General features: G+C 40.6%; 1 protein-coding gene across 1 annotated transcript in view; it reads left to right on the top strand.

Annotated features, from left to right (window-relative positions):
• The window catches only part of ABCC8 (ATP binding cassette subfamily C member 8), a 1,237,886-nt gene that overhangs the window by 969,326 nt on the left and 254,809 nt on the right, over nt 1-13,751 (top strand). The window contains exon 27 of the mRNA XM_086954145.1: nt 3,391-3,460. Coding sequence (XP_086810271.1) covers nt 3,391-3,460 — 70 coding nt within the window. The remainder of the gene's footprint in view (nt 1-3,390; nt 3,461-13,751) is intronic.

Below are 13,751 nucleotides of genomic sequence, written 5' to 3'. Positions count from 1 at the left end.
TCCTGCTTTCTTAAAATTGAATTTGTACCCTTCAGATGTGAAACCAAGTATTATGGTGTTCACTCTTTTCAAGTGCACATCCAAGTCATCATCTGTTAGATAGATGCCATCGACCTAAGATAATGCCTGATCATCATACGTTTGTAGTAACTCTGTTACTCTGAATGAAAATAACCCTGTACTATTCTTGAATCCTTGGGGGAGACGGCAAAAATTACGCTGTGTCCCCAGGATTGAGAAAGCGGTCAAGTTACTGCTTTCTGGTGCAATGTTTTGACAGAAGAAACAGTTTGTGGTTTTATATTTTTTGCTGCACTGTGTTCATTTTGTACTGCAAAAGTTTTGCAACAAGAGTTTAAATGTCTGTAGTCTAAAACTAGACGATATGTATTGTCTGGTTTGCAGTCAGGAAACAAAGGATTGTTCATTGATGAGGTGCATGTTTCAATCGACCCTTGGTATTCAAATTGATCTCAGATCCACCTGACCTGTTTTTGAGCTTCCTGCTTAACTGGATACTGCCTCTGAGCAGTTAGTTGATTTTTTAACTGGATTTTATGATGAGGAGAATCCTCATCCCATCCCACATGATTTTTTTATAATGCTGGAGCCTGGGCCACAGCCCATTTTCTGGCATAGGTGTATTTTTTATGAATTGGAAAATGATTTGAGAAGGCTGGCATAATAATGTCTTCGCCATGTGGGCACTCCCTAACAATTTCTGGTGGCCAGTCTTTTTCAGCTAGAAGAATGTCATAACCCTTAGAGAGCTTCTCCCAAAAGAGTGCTTTTATTTTCCTAGTTATGTGCCCCTCCATCCGGAGTGTTACTTCATATAACTTATGGGGTACACTAACGCTGGTATCGGCAGTTTCAACTTGAATGCATTCATTCAAGACCACTATCTCTAGATGATCCTTCAGGCTCTTGCGAGCTATGGTAACTTCTGCTGCACTGTCGAGCATTGTCTGGGCCCACTCCCCATTCTTGAGTTGTGTCCTCAAGATCCTTGGCATGTCTGATTTTTAGACTTGCTACCTTCTTTTTTGAGAATTGTATTTTCTTATTTTTCTGAATGTGCTGATCGTCTTTGGACTTCATGCGTTCTTCTTTGTGTTCTGATCGTCAACTTCTTTCGGATTTCTGTGAGGAAGTCTGAAAGGTACCAGAGGAACGAGAGTCAGTATCTTGATATCTATCAGGTTTTATCAAATTATCCCTATTTCTGAGGTTATATCTCATTTCAGAGTGCTCATTTTAAGGAGACCTACCTCTGGATTGAGAACGTTTCTCTTTAAGAAGTGACTGTCTAGTATTTTCCCACTTCTTTTTAGGAGTAGTGAGATTGTTTTTGATAAAAACTTTTTCAGGATTTTCTGTCAGTTCAGGTTTTACTGGCTTCCCACCCAAACTATCTCTTCCTAGTTCTTCATAGGATGTTTCAGTAATGCTAGCAAGTTCATATGGTTGCTCTAATGCTTTAATGTTAGCTAATAATATAGCCGAGACCTGTTTGTAATCTTTTAGTAATTTCATACCAACATTCAAGGCAGGTTCTGGTCCGTATTCATTTTGAATCTGTTTCAGGATGTCTGGTATTACCGCCATAGAGGAACACCATGTGTTTTTGTGTAAATTGAGCAAAGACTGTACCCCAAGTGTCACAGTCCTCAACGTGTGGTGCTATCCCCATTGGTAAACAGATTGTTAGAATCCTGTGTTTCTCATGAGATGTACTATCAGGAAATACTGCCTCTATTTGAGTAATTTTTTGAGCTAACCAGAATGGAATTTGTTTCCATTTTGCGTGTAATTTACCAATGACTGATAGTATAGTCTGTGTTGTAATTTTATTTGTGTTCCCCTGATGAGGGGTGTGCTGTGGAATCCTTATAGCAGGTTGGACTGTTAGAGTGCGCATGACATATTGTACCAATAGTCTATGTATTTTAATTAATTGTTTTAGCTGAGCTAACAGTTCTGGACCTGTCATTTGTTCAATGGCAGGATGTGGTGTATAGCTGGCTAGTACCGGCCATGTTGCTCCTGGTCTACCTAGTGGACCGAGCCTGGTAATGTGATTTTAATATTGTAGGGCGCCTTTAAACCAGAGCTAATTCTCTTGGTATGTTAATGGAATTTCAACGTCCTCGAAACGAACAAATTCCGCTGGATGTTATTCTATCTTACAGAAGTGGAACACATGTGTTGTTGGATTTGATTCAGGGAAGATAATTTATGAATAGAATACCTCTGTCTGCCGATATTCATGTGCCTTTATGACAAACATTACCCTACCACCTCTTGGTGATAGGCCATTTTCTATAAGCTTTACAGCTATGGTTTTTCTTAAGTTTTCCGGGATGATTATAGCATCATCGTCGTCTTCATTAAACCCAGTAACATCTAAATCCGTTTGGTTTGCATTCACTAAAGCTCCACCGGTTGTGTTGTTGTCGCCGTTAACTGACATTGTTTAAGGAAAGTTTGCAGAGCAAGTTTCAAGGAAACAAAGATAAAGTGCACAATGTTTTGGAACACTGTATCCTGCAACGTTGAACAAAAACCAAAAACTAATACATAGGATTTTTCGTCCTATTTAGTTATGATGCATATTTTATCCTTTAACCCACTCTAGACGTCTATTGGAGTATTTAACGGGGAAAAAGGGGTCGATATTCAAGCAAGGGGAAGTCCCTGACTGCTGAAGGCGAGTTTTCCAAGAAATCGTTGTGGATTTTTGTAACTAGTGGGAGTAGCCATGCCGTATTTGGACTGCATGAGCTATGTCTAAATAGTGTTATGATTTCTATGCCTATATAAGAATAGGGTGAATATACCTATATAAGGGCATGAATCTGGAAAATTACACTAGGGTCCTTAAATACTATACAACAGTCAGAACTTCCTTTACAAAAGTGTCATGTGCATTAGTCTATGCCATGTGAAGTAGTCTATGTTTTTCAAACCTGGGTACAGAATAGAAGGTAGACCAGCCATTGGAATGTGTAAGAATACAGGAAAAGGGAGAGAGAACTCATAGAGGAGATCACAACTATGATGAAAGAGAAAATATACGTCAGTTAGTTAAAACTTACAGTCTCCAAGGCAAGAAGTCATATTTTAAAAAATGCATTTTGAAAAAATATTTGCCATGTTGTCATGTTGTTGGAGGTTTTGTAAGAGGTTTGGCTTAATAGAAAACATGGGGATCCTATCAATTTAATGTCAATGAATTTGCTTATTTGTATCAATGTATGAACCTAAGCATTCTTTACATTTAAACCGCATTTCGTTTACTGCACTGAAGCATTGAATGAGTCTAGCTTTGGTTATATCATTGCTTTTACCTCGGTAAACATTTTAATTTTATTGTTTTGTTTTTTGTAGATTCTTTGAAACAACACCATTGGGAAGTATTCTAAACAGATTTTCTGCTGATTTTAACACTATTGACCAGGTACACATTTTAATTATTTACTCTTAAATGTAATAATTCTATATTCTGATTTGATGTGTGCAATAACAAATTTGTACTTCTAAAAATTGTCATTTACAAATGCTCTAAATGTTTAAAAATGTGTGAAGGGTCCAAAAGGGCATCTATTCGATCAATTCTAGGATTAATGTTTTCTGATCTAAATTAAAATATTTCAAGACCATAAAAGGCTTAGGCTCAGTTCCCACATATTTCTTCTTTGAATAGCAATATTATACTGTAAGTTGAGATGAATCAAAAGCCTTGAACATTATTTTTTCACAGAAATGCCACTGTGTAGCATTCTGAATGATTACTTCACCAACACAGCAAAAGGACAAACAGAATATCTGTGTGATCTTTCACTCCCATATCACCACTTTTTGTAGTGCCCTTCTTCTTAGGGCTCATAAAAGCCATGTGTATATGACTAGTTCTTATTTTCAATCTTAGTTTGAATGATTACCATCAGACACCATGTCAACCACTGTTCAGTAAGCAGAGAAACCCATGTTAAAAAGAATCAGATACTCTTTGACCATTAACAATGGACTGCGACAAGGGGACTCTTGTTTAAAAATTTGTAAGGCTGGGTATTATACAAGCATAAATATGTGTTGGACAGACATTTTCAAAACTGAATGAATCACAACAAAATGCAGACAACTTTGCCAGTTCTACATGAATCCTATGTCTGACATGCAAAGATAATCAATCAGATTTGTTTTGAGAATGCAAAAAGTGTCTGTTAAATGTATGATTTTTTTTTCTGTTCACCAGCTAGGTTGTATATATCCACTTTGTTAGATAGACGAATCATTCATCCACCCTCAATTGAAAATACCTGCCTGAAATGGGTACATTACATTAAAGCACACATTTTGTTTTTGACTGACCCTTCTTCAGTTGTCCAATTTAATATTGTGCATTGCAGAGTGAAACTCCAGTACAAATCCTAGGCTAGACACTGCTGGGTCATCTTGCATGTGACTTAGGGGCTGATTACGATGTCGGTTGGAAAGGATCCGAATGGGATTTGGATTTTCCTAACCTGTGTCGCAACCTATGTTTCAGACCAATTCAGAAATGTTTCCAACTGACTAATTACGATGCAGGGAAGCCGTTCGGGCTGTCTAACTTGATTCCAAGCGGCACTCGGATTCCCCGATTGGTTCTGAGCCGAATGATGCAGCTCTATGGACACCGTTTCCGACAGAACGATTACGATATCAGATTCTGACAGCCATAGAGTATCGGCCTGCCCAATGCGAAACGGCTGTGGGAATCTGACTTTGAGGGCCCGTACCAGACCACCCTTCAGCTGGAGCCCTCGGGTTGGGGCCTGTGGGGGTACCCATAGGACCCCTCCGGAAAACCATGCACAGTGTGGCATGCACCATGGGGTTCCTGCCACAGGGTGGAAGGTTTTTTGCAACCACCCATTTTTTCAATGGGAGCCTGTGTTGTTGGTTGGAACACAGGCTCGCATTGCAGTCAATGCGAGTTCGATCGAACAATGTTCAGAAGCATCGTAATTGGACAGTCGGACTCGCTTAACTAGAATGGGTCGGAACCGATTCCGAAACTGAGTCGGTCAGAAGAGTTTCCGACCGACATCGTAAGGAGGCCCTTAGTGTCAGGCTGAACAGCTAGGTTTAGTGTGAAGGTTAACGAAGATGTCATCAGCGAGTGACTTTTACTCAATCTGGTGCTGCACCAATTTCTGTCCTTTGCACAATGCAGCACTCCAATTGTTCTGCAGAGCTCCTCCATATAAAAGACAGCTAATTTGGGTCTATGTGCTAAATTAATGCTCATTGTTATCTGTAATACTGTGAAATATTCCTTTGTATTATTTTAGTTGGTCGGAGTAGTTATTTGTTTCTTGCTTTTGTGTATGTTAAATACCTTCTTTAAGTATTGTCTTTGGTGAAGAAAGGAGATGTGTGGTATATTCATACCTGTTTCATTACTAATATGACATAGCATGTCATCATCTAGGTCTTGCCATAAAGATAAACAATTTCTCATATCTCTTGAAAATTAAAACTAGGTACTACAAACTCCTAAATAAAACTATCTGAGATGGCAAAGGCAATCATTTGTTTAGCTTACTTACAAAGAAAACCATTTTTATCGAAATTTCATCATAAACAGGCAGAACCAAAAAGTGCAGCTATCTACCAACATGATCATTTTGTTATCAAGAGTCCACGTCTTTTGATTACTCTCTGGAGCATCTGAGGAGTGCTGTGTATTTTAACAATACTAAAAAACGTGTGTCTGTCTCAAAACTGTCCTAAACATGGTAGTAGGCATCAGTTTACATAACCTATCATATTCAAATTTACTGGTCCTAATACCGTTGTTTTCACCATGTACCTGTGATTTGTCATGGATCTGTACCTGAGAGGGTGTTAACCAATTGTAAATCCAGAGGGCTTAATGCCTGAGGTCAGTGTTTATCAAGAATTTTTTAGGGTACATTTTCCAGTTGGGATCACCCTTAGCAATAGTGGTTTGGTACTGACTAACATGATTGATACCTTACATTAAAGCCTTGAAGTATTGTAATAGGATGGCGGATAAAAAGTCAGGAATGTCTTTTTATCATAGGAACACCAAAGGATTTTGTTGGCAAAGCCAGAACCAAATATCACAGATTTAATTACCTTTCAAATTAGGGTTGTCATTTCCACACACATCCCTATCCAAAATACTAGCAGAGACATTGAAGCCAAACAGCCTCATTCTAGATAAACTGACTTGCTGCAAGTAGGTACTTAGATATAGATCAGCTATTTTTAAGATGTGTTTTCTGAAATATGTACATATTTAATGTTAATTCAAAAGTCAATCTTAAATTTGCATACCAAGTTGCAATCCCATAATTCCCTTGCAAACTCCCATCCCAAGCTTATACCGTTGATGGGAAGCAATATCCTAACGGAAGGAGCATGAAAAGAGCTGTGCTCAGTTGAAATAATTTACAATAAACACTGGCTTCTCAATATCCTTCCTGTATGATTTACTCAAGCTCCATTGAATAAATAAAAAGGAATTGGAGAGGGTATTCATGAGTTTAATCCACTTCATAAACTAAACTAAACCTATAAAGTTTTCAAATGAGGATGGTTGTTTGTACCATGAAGTCTCTTTTTGCTTGAAGAACGAATGGCAAAGGAATTTTCCTAGACCATCATGAGAGTAAAAGATACAATATTTTGTCACGCTGTAAATCTGGCTTTGAAAATACTGGAAGACCATCATTGTTTTATCAGATGGTATTGTGTTGTTAGCAATGGATGTATTGTAGCATATCACAGTTGAGCATTATTATATAAACTCACTGGGTGAAGTAACATAAATATCGAAGAGCATTCAATATGTTTTATCAGAAAGCATGTCTTAAATTTGTGTACATCTTTGCCAAAAAACTGTAAAAAGTAACAGCATTTTTTTCATATACTGGTTTCATCATTACTGCATACTGTTGTTCTTTTTGCAATTGAGCTTAGTGATGTAGAACAATTATGTTAGGAAAATGGGGCACAAAGAACTTAGGGCTGGGTTGTGTTTTGAGCAGTTCCAGTACCTACTTTGAGCTTAATTCCTTTTGTCAAATGTGAAGTTCATCCTTAACCCCTTCCATGGTCATGACGAGCTCAGCTCGTCATGCAGCACAGTGCTCGTGTGCTCATGACGAGCTGAGCTCGTCATGACCACGCCAGTTTTTATTGCTGTCCAGCACAGCAGGGGAAACTCTCCAGCAGCGATGCGGTTAAAAAAGGGTGTGAATGCAGCCTGAACCCCATTCTCAGAACACATATATGCCTCCAATAACGATTTAGACATTATCTACATTACAGACCAAAAAGGTGGATGTCAGACCTATTTCGTAAGGCATAGATGATTGATCGTCGTAAACAGGATATATTAATCATGAACATAGAGGTGGGGTTGGAATGCTTTATGTAAAGAAGCCAGTGTGGAAGCCATCCCACTGTCAGTTTGCAGAAGATCTTGGGTGAGAAAAAGAGGCTGTTTCTCCAACATTGTTCATACACACTAAAAATACATTTCAGCTCATCATTGTATCTTTTATCTGCAAAACTGACATGGTATAATTGTTATCTTGGACTAAAGCAAGCCAGTCCCACAAATTGATAACCACAGTGCTTCCCCTTCTGTTCATTTGTCTCCGAGATGGATGCTTCCACTCCGTCACTTGTGTAGAAACCCTACAGGAGCAACATGGCGAGAGGAGGAATACACCAGTCCGCTCCACAGGTCGCCTCTGCAAAGATTGGTGCAAGAGTTGGATAGATCTCCATCAACCAAACGTAGGGACCTTGCAGGCAGGTCACGGGAGCGGAGACCTTCTGGTTCTCGTCACAAGAGAAAAGGTCCCCTGCATGGTCTTCCTCCTGCACTCGTTCCTCTAAGAGGGACTACTCACCCACTCTATTGGATAGCCCTCAATCAAGAGTATCTCCAATCCACGACATAAATACTTACCATGATGTGCTTCAGAGGGGAGCACAGACACTGAACATCGAGATGTCGACTCCTCAGGTCGCTACAAAGGTTATTTTTGAGAGACTACATCAGAGATCAGCGTCTTGACCGTTGCTCCCTCCTGGTCTTCTGAAACCAGTGATGGACATTTTTCTAACTCCATCTTCAATTAAGGATGCACCGGGTAGAATCCAGAAGCAATATAAGGTGACAGAGAAACACCCTGTTTTCTTGCTATCAGATCCGCCTGTTAACTCTGTGATTATTGTGGCGGCAGGAAAAACGCATGCAGTAACTGCATCTTCGTCAGTCCCACCGGACAAGGAAAGTAGGTCCCATAATTCTTGGGGACGGAGGGTTTGTGGGTCTGCAGCATCATCTCTGAAAGTGTCTAGCGCAGCAGCCTAATTAGGCCGCTATGACAGGGCCTTATGGGACTCCTTGGACCGTTTCAAGGAAAAGCTTCCAAAAGAAGACCAAAGAGACTTCAAGGAGGTTATCAAAGAGGGATCCCTCATAGCCAACCAAGTGATTAGCATGGCAGCGGATGGTGCTACGCTGTCGGCACATTCTTATGCCCATGGGATTTGCGCTAGGTAGGTCTGCTTGGTTGAGACTAATGGCCCCTAAACCAGATGCACAACAGAGGATCCTTAATCTGCTCTTCTCTGGCTATTTAAATATTTAAACATTACTCACTAATATTTATTTTTCAGAAAGACACACATTCACTGGATGGTGTCATCAGTGATGTCATGAGTGATGTCACTGACCATGTCATGAGTGATGTAATATGTGACGTCATCAGCAGTGCATTGCACGCGCAAGTTATGGTGAGTCCAACTAACTATAACGTGGGAATTTCAATGGTTTTATGTCAGCAAAATTTCCAGCTAACTATAACTGGTGTGAAACCTATGGTTTTTTCAGTGAATTTCATAGGTTTTTAAATAGCAAATCTCTTTCGGTATGAAATGTAATATTTTTTATAATGAATTTTATATTGTATATTTATGTAATACTATTTTTTTATGTATATTTTTTATTTTAATTTTTTTTTGCCCCGGAGCGCTCCCGGGGCGTGTACCGATGAGCTTACCGGTAAGCACAGTTTTGCCGCACCCCGGTTCGCGTACCGCTGAGCGCCCCGTTAGCGCTATTGCCGCGAACGAAAACATCATCGTGACGTATCGCGTAGCCGCGTGATGCGTGTTATGACGCACGGCGTAAGCGCACCCGGAAGCGCAGGAGGACATAAGATCGCGTACGTAAGCGCCCTAGGGCGCGCCCTGGGGCGCTTACGTTACGTGCCCCCGGGCGCGCCCCGGGGCGCGTAGCGTAAGCGCGTCAGGTCATGTGACCTGAAAATAACACTTTTCATTGGTTCAGAACACTTTTGGTTTCCAAATGATGAAAGCCCCCACCTTTTTTACTCATTCTCACTTTGTTGTTTGAGTGAGGAAGACCTACTTCTATTGTTAGAGAAATGGCTACAGTAGCAGCAGCAGCTGGAGCATCTGCGCCACCACCACAAGGAAAACCACAACATCACATTGGTGGTCAAGAAGAAGAGGAGGAGGAGGAGGAGAGAAGGCAGAGAAGGAATTTCCTGCCTGAAGACAATGCCCCATATAAAGCTAAAGAGCACTTTATATGGGAGTTTTTTGAAATCCCAAGGGGTGCAAAGAAGGTAAACGCTGCAAAGGTGACTTGTCTCATCTGTGGCACTGTACTATCCAGGGGGAACCCTGCAAAAAAATATTCATTTGGGAATCACACAATGATTCGGCACATGCAACGATTGCACCCCAATTACTGGTCTGCAGCAGAGGTGAGAGAACTGTGCAGAAACCTTCCACAGTACCTCAACAACCAAAGAACCCACTCCATCAGGTCCAGAGGCAAGTCAGATGGTTCCAAACATCCAAACTAAGTTTGGTGATTTCAAATTTGTTTGCATATATTGTGGCAAAACTAATACTTATGGTGAGAAGAGTATTACCCTCATCAACATTGCTGGTGATAACCACAAGTGCCCGAAGAAACCCTAAGTTTTTTTCCTGTTTTTTTTTGCTCCAGTTGAGCCGTTTATAATTCCCTGTTTTTTGTTTCTCCCCATAAAAAATACAAAAAAATGTTTAAACTGTTCAGAAAAGCCAAAAAAAGTAAAAAATGTTCAAAAAAACAATAAAAAAATATTAAACAACAAAAAGAAGAAAAAAAACCAGTTCTTTTCTGAACTACCTCCAATTTATAAAAAAAGGTTACATTTTTAAAAAACTCTGTCATTCTTTTTCCCCCATGGTACACTCCCTGGTCCGCTCCCCGGTGCGCGTACCGGGCACTCCTCCCGCGCAAATCGGAGAAAAAAAAGTTCTTTTTTGCCCCGCGGGGCCCTTTTATGGCCCCCACATCAAACCTAGAGTCAAGGGGGTCTATCCTGCCCACTTTTGGTCATTCCCCTCTTTGTTTTTGCCACCTCATGTGTCTCTATCCTACCGAGACACAAGATGGTGGCCGCTCCGGACTGTTTGGAATGTTGACAGACACCCGAGAGCCAATCAGGTTTCCGCGCGCGAACTCGCGTAGCGCGCTGGTTAGCGCTCTGGTTAGCGCCCCGGTGCGCGTACCGGGGCACGCTTATAGATATATATATTTTTTTAACCTAAATTACTCAAAATCCACTGGAGCACATATCTTGAGACATAGCAAAGGCACATCGGGCTACAAGTCCCTACAATTTTGGCAAGTTTCGTGGAAATCCATTCAGCCGTTCGGGCTAAAAGTGAGGTCGACCGCCCTATGGAAATTAACATGGGGAAAACACGTTTTGGGACCCCCCTTTTTTCTCGGCCCCCGCTTCACGAATCCCCCCCCAAACTTCCAGGCAAGGACCGGAGCGCCGCCAGGAAAATTTGAGGACATTTTCAGGCAGATTCCTCAACCGGTGCCAAAGTTATTCCCAATAGAATGTTGCGATTTCCCTATTGAAAATAATCCTAACTATAACTACCTACTGGCGACCGCCAGTAGGCAATATATATATATATATATATATATATATATATATATATATATATATATATATATATATATATATATATATACATATACTTATATGTTTTCACATATACAATTGTGTTTCCGGGGTCCCGCGCATGGGTGGGAATATTCTAGTGCTTATGACTATTGATGAGGATCCCCTGGAAGAGAACCTGTTTTTAATTCTGGAGGCATTGACAGCTGGACAGGCCCATTGATGGTGCAAACGTGCCCACATTGTCAGCATTTTAGAAGAAGATAGTAAGAGATTCATTAATAAATTATCAGGAGAATCTATTCGCTCCCCGTTTACAATAGTAAACATAATACAAAAACTCAAAAAGGCTGCATTTACGTTTTATTATATATATATATATATATATGTATATATATATATATATGTATATATATATGTATATATATATATATATATATATATATATATATATATATATATATATATATATATATATATATATATATAGCCGAGGCACAAGAAAGCAGTGAAACAAAGGTGCAAAACACGTAAAGGGGGCGTGGTAGAAACACCCTTACCCCCTAGGCCTGCTCAGGGGGTCCCACAAGGACACCCAAGGCCCCAATTTTTTCTTTTTTTTAAATCGCGGGGTACGAAGTACAGTACTCTGTACGGTACTCTGTACTGTACTGTGTATCTTCCCGAGCACATGCTGGAGGTTCCTGGTGGGATAGTTGGCCCCCAGTGACCCCCAGTATGCAAGGGGAATTAGTTTCCCCTCTGCAAATGCACCAGGGGGCTGCGTTGCAGAGAGGTGTAAAAAGGGGCGTGGCCTCATTACACCTCCTTGCAACGCAGCCCCCTGGCGCATACTGGATGTTCCTGGTGGGCTAGTTGGCCCCCTGGGACCCCAGTATGCCAGGGGAGTTAGTTCTTCCTCTGCAAATGTGTCAGGGGGCTGCGTTGCAGAGAGGTGTAAAAAGGGGCATGGCCTCATTACACCTCTCTGCAACGCAGCCCCCTGGTGCATACTGAAGATTCCTGGTGGGCTAGTTGGCCCCCAGGGACCCCCAGTATGCAAGGGGAATTAGTTCCCCCTCTGCAAATGCACCAGGGGGCTGCGTTGCAGAGAGGTGTAATGAGGCCACGCCCCTTTTTACACCTCTCTGCAACGCAGCCCCCTGGCGCATACTGGAGGCTCCTGGTGGGCTAGTTGGCACCCATGGACTCCCAGTATGCAAGGGGACTTAATCCCCCAATTTATAACGTGCTACGGGGTGTGTTTGCACAGTGGTGATGGTAGAGGGCGAGGCTTGAGGTGATATGTGTGCAAACATGCCCTGTGGTGCGTTTTAAGTTGGGGAATTAATTCCTCTTCAATCCAGAGGTCCCCTAGGGGCCAACTAGTCCAACAGGTACCTCCAGTAAGCGCCACGGAGCTGCGTTGCAGAGTGTTGTAAAAAGGGGACGTGACCATTAAACACCTCTCTGCAACGCAGCTCCCTTGTGCATACTGTAGGTACCTGGTGGGCTAGTTGGCTCATAGGGTACCTTAGGATTGAAGACAAATTAATTCCCCAAACTAAAACGCGCCACAGAGCGTGTTTGCACTCATGTCACCTCAGGCCCCTCCCCCTTCCATCACTATTGAGAGAAATATTCCTCTAAAATCAGCCAAACTACGAATTCCGATTTACTCACCAATTATCAGGAGACACCTCAGTGCTGCATCTTTCAGCCCACTACTGAAACTGAAAAGTAATTCTAACCATACTTACAGTAACTTGAATTTCCTTCCATAGGCTAACACTGACTGGTTTCACTTGGAAATTTTTCGAAGTGTGGAGTTTTGGAACTTTAAAAAAAATCCTCAAAAATCAGCCAAACCACGAATTCCGATTTACTCACCTGTTATCTGGAGAGACCTCAGTGCTGCATCTTTTAGCTCACTACTATTCCTGAAAAGTAAATTTAACTGAACTTACCAGGAACTTGAATTTCTTTCCATAGGTTATCATTGCCTGCTATATAAAATATTTATAAATAAAAAATATAAAATAAATATTACAATTTCAATATTTTTAAAAACATTTTTTTTCAATTTATATTAAAGATATGTAATGTCATTTAAAAAATAAAATATCTAAAAATAAATACTTTAAAACAATGTAGTAAATTAGTATAAAAAAATATAACAATTAATACATTTAAAAATTATCATTTACATAACCTTTGAAATTCACTGAAAAAAACCATAGGTTTCAGCCACGTTATAGTTAGGAATTAGCATTTAAATAACCTTAGAAATTCACTGAAAAAACCATAGGTTTCACACATGTTATAGTTAGCTGAACATTTCACTCATACAAAACCTTTGAAATTCCCCCGTTATAGTTAGTTCAGCTAATTATAACTCATGCGCCCGCAATGCACTGCTGATGACATTGCATATTATATCACTCATGACATGGTCAGTGACATCACTCATGACATCACTGATATATATATATATATATATTCCACACACAAAAAATATTGTGGCACACCTCTTAGTAGTTTTACTGGCTGACGTGCAAAGCCTGCAAAATAGGCCGCAACATGAAAAACCTCAAAGACCCATTGGGAAAGAAATTTGAAATCAGGGACAGCATAACCTGTGAGTCATCCTTTGTGGTTCACATGCTGCAGTGCTGCTGTGGTAAACCATACATTAGGAATACAGTGTTTGCCCTAAAG

The sequence above is a fragment of the Lissotriton vulgaris genome, chromosome 2_1, assembly GCF_964263255.1.
Source record: "Lissotriton vulgaris chromosome 2_1, aLisVul1.2, whole genome shotgun sequence".
NCBI classification, from domain to species: domain Eukaryota; kingdom Metazoa; phylum Chordata; class Amphibia; order Caudata; family Salamandridae; genus Lissotriton; species Lissotriton vulgaris.
This window is presented reverse-complemented; position numbering and strand designations above follow the sequence as displayed.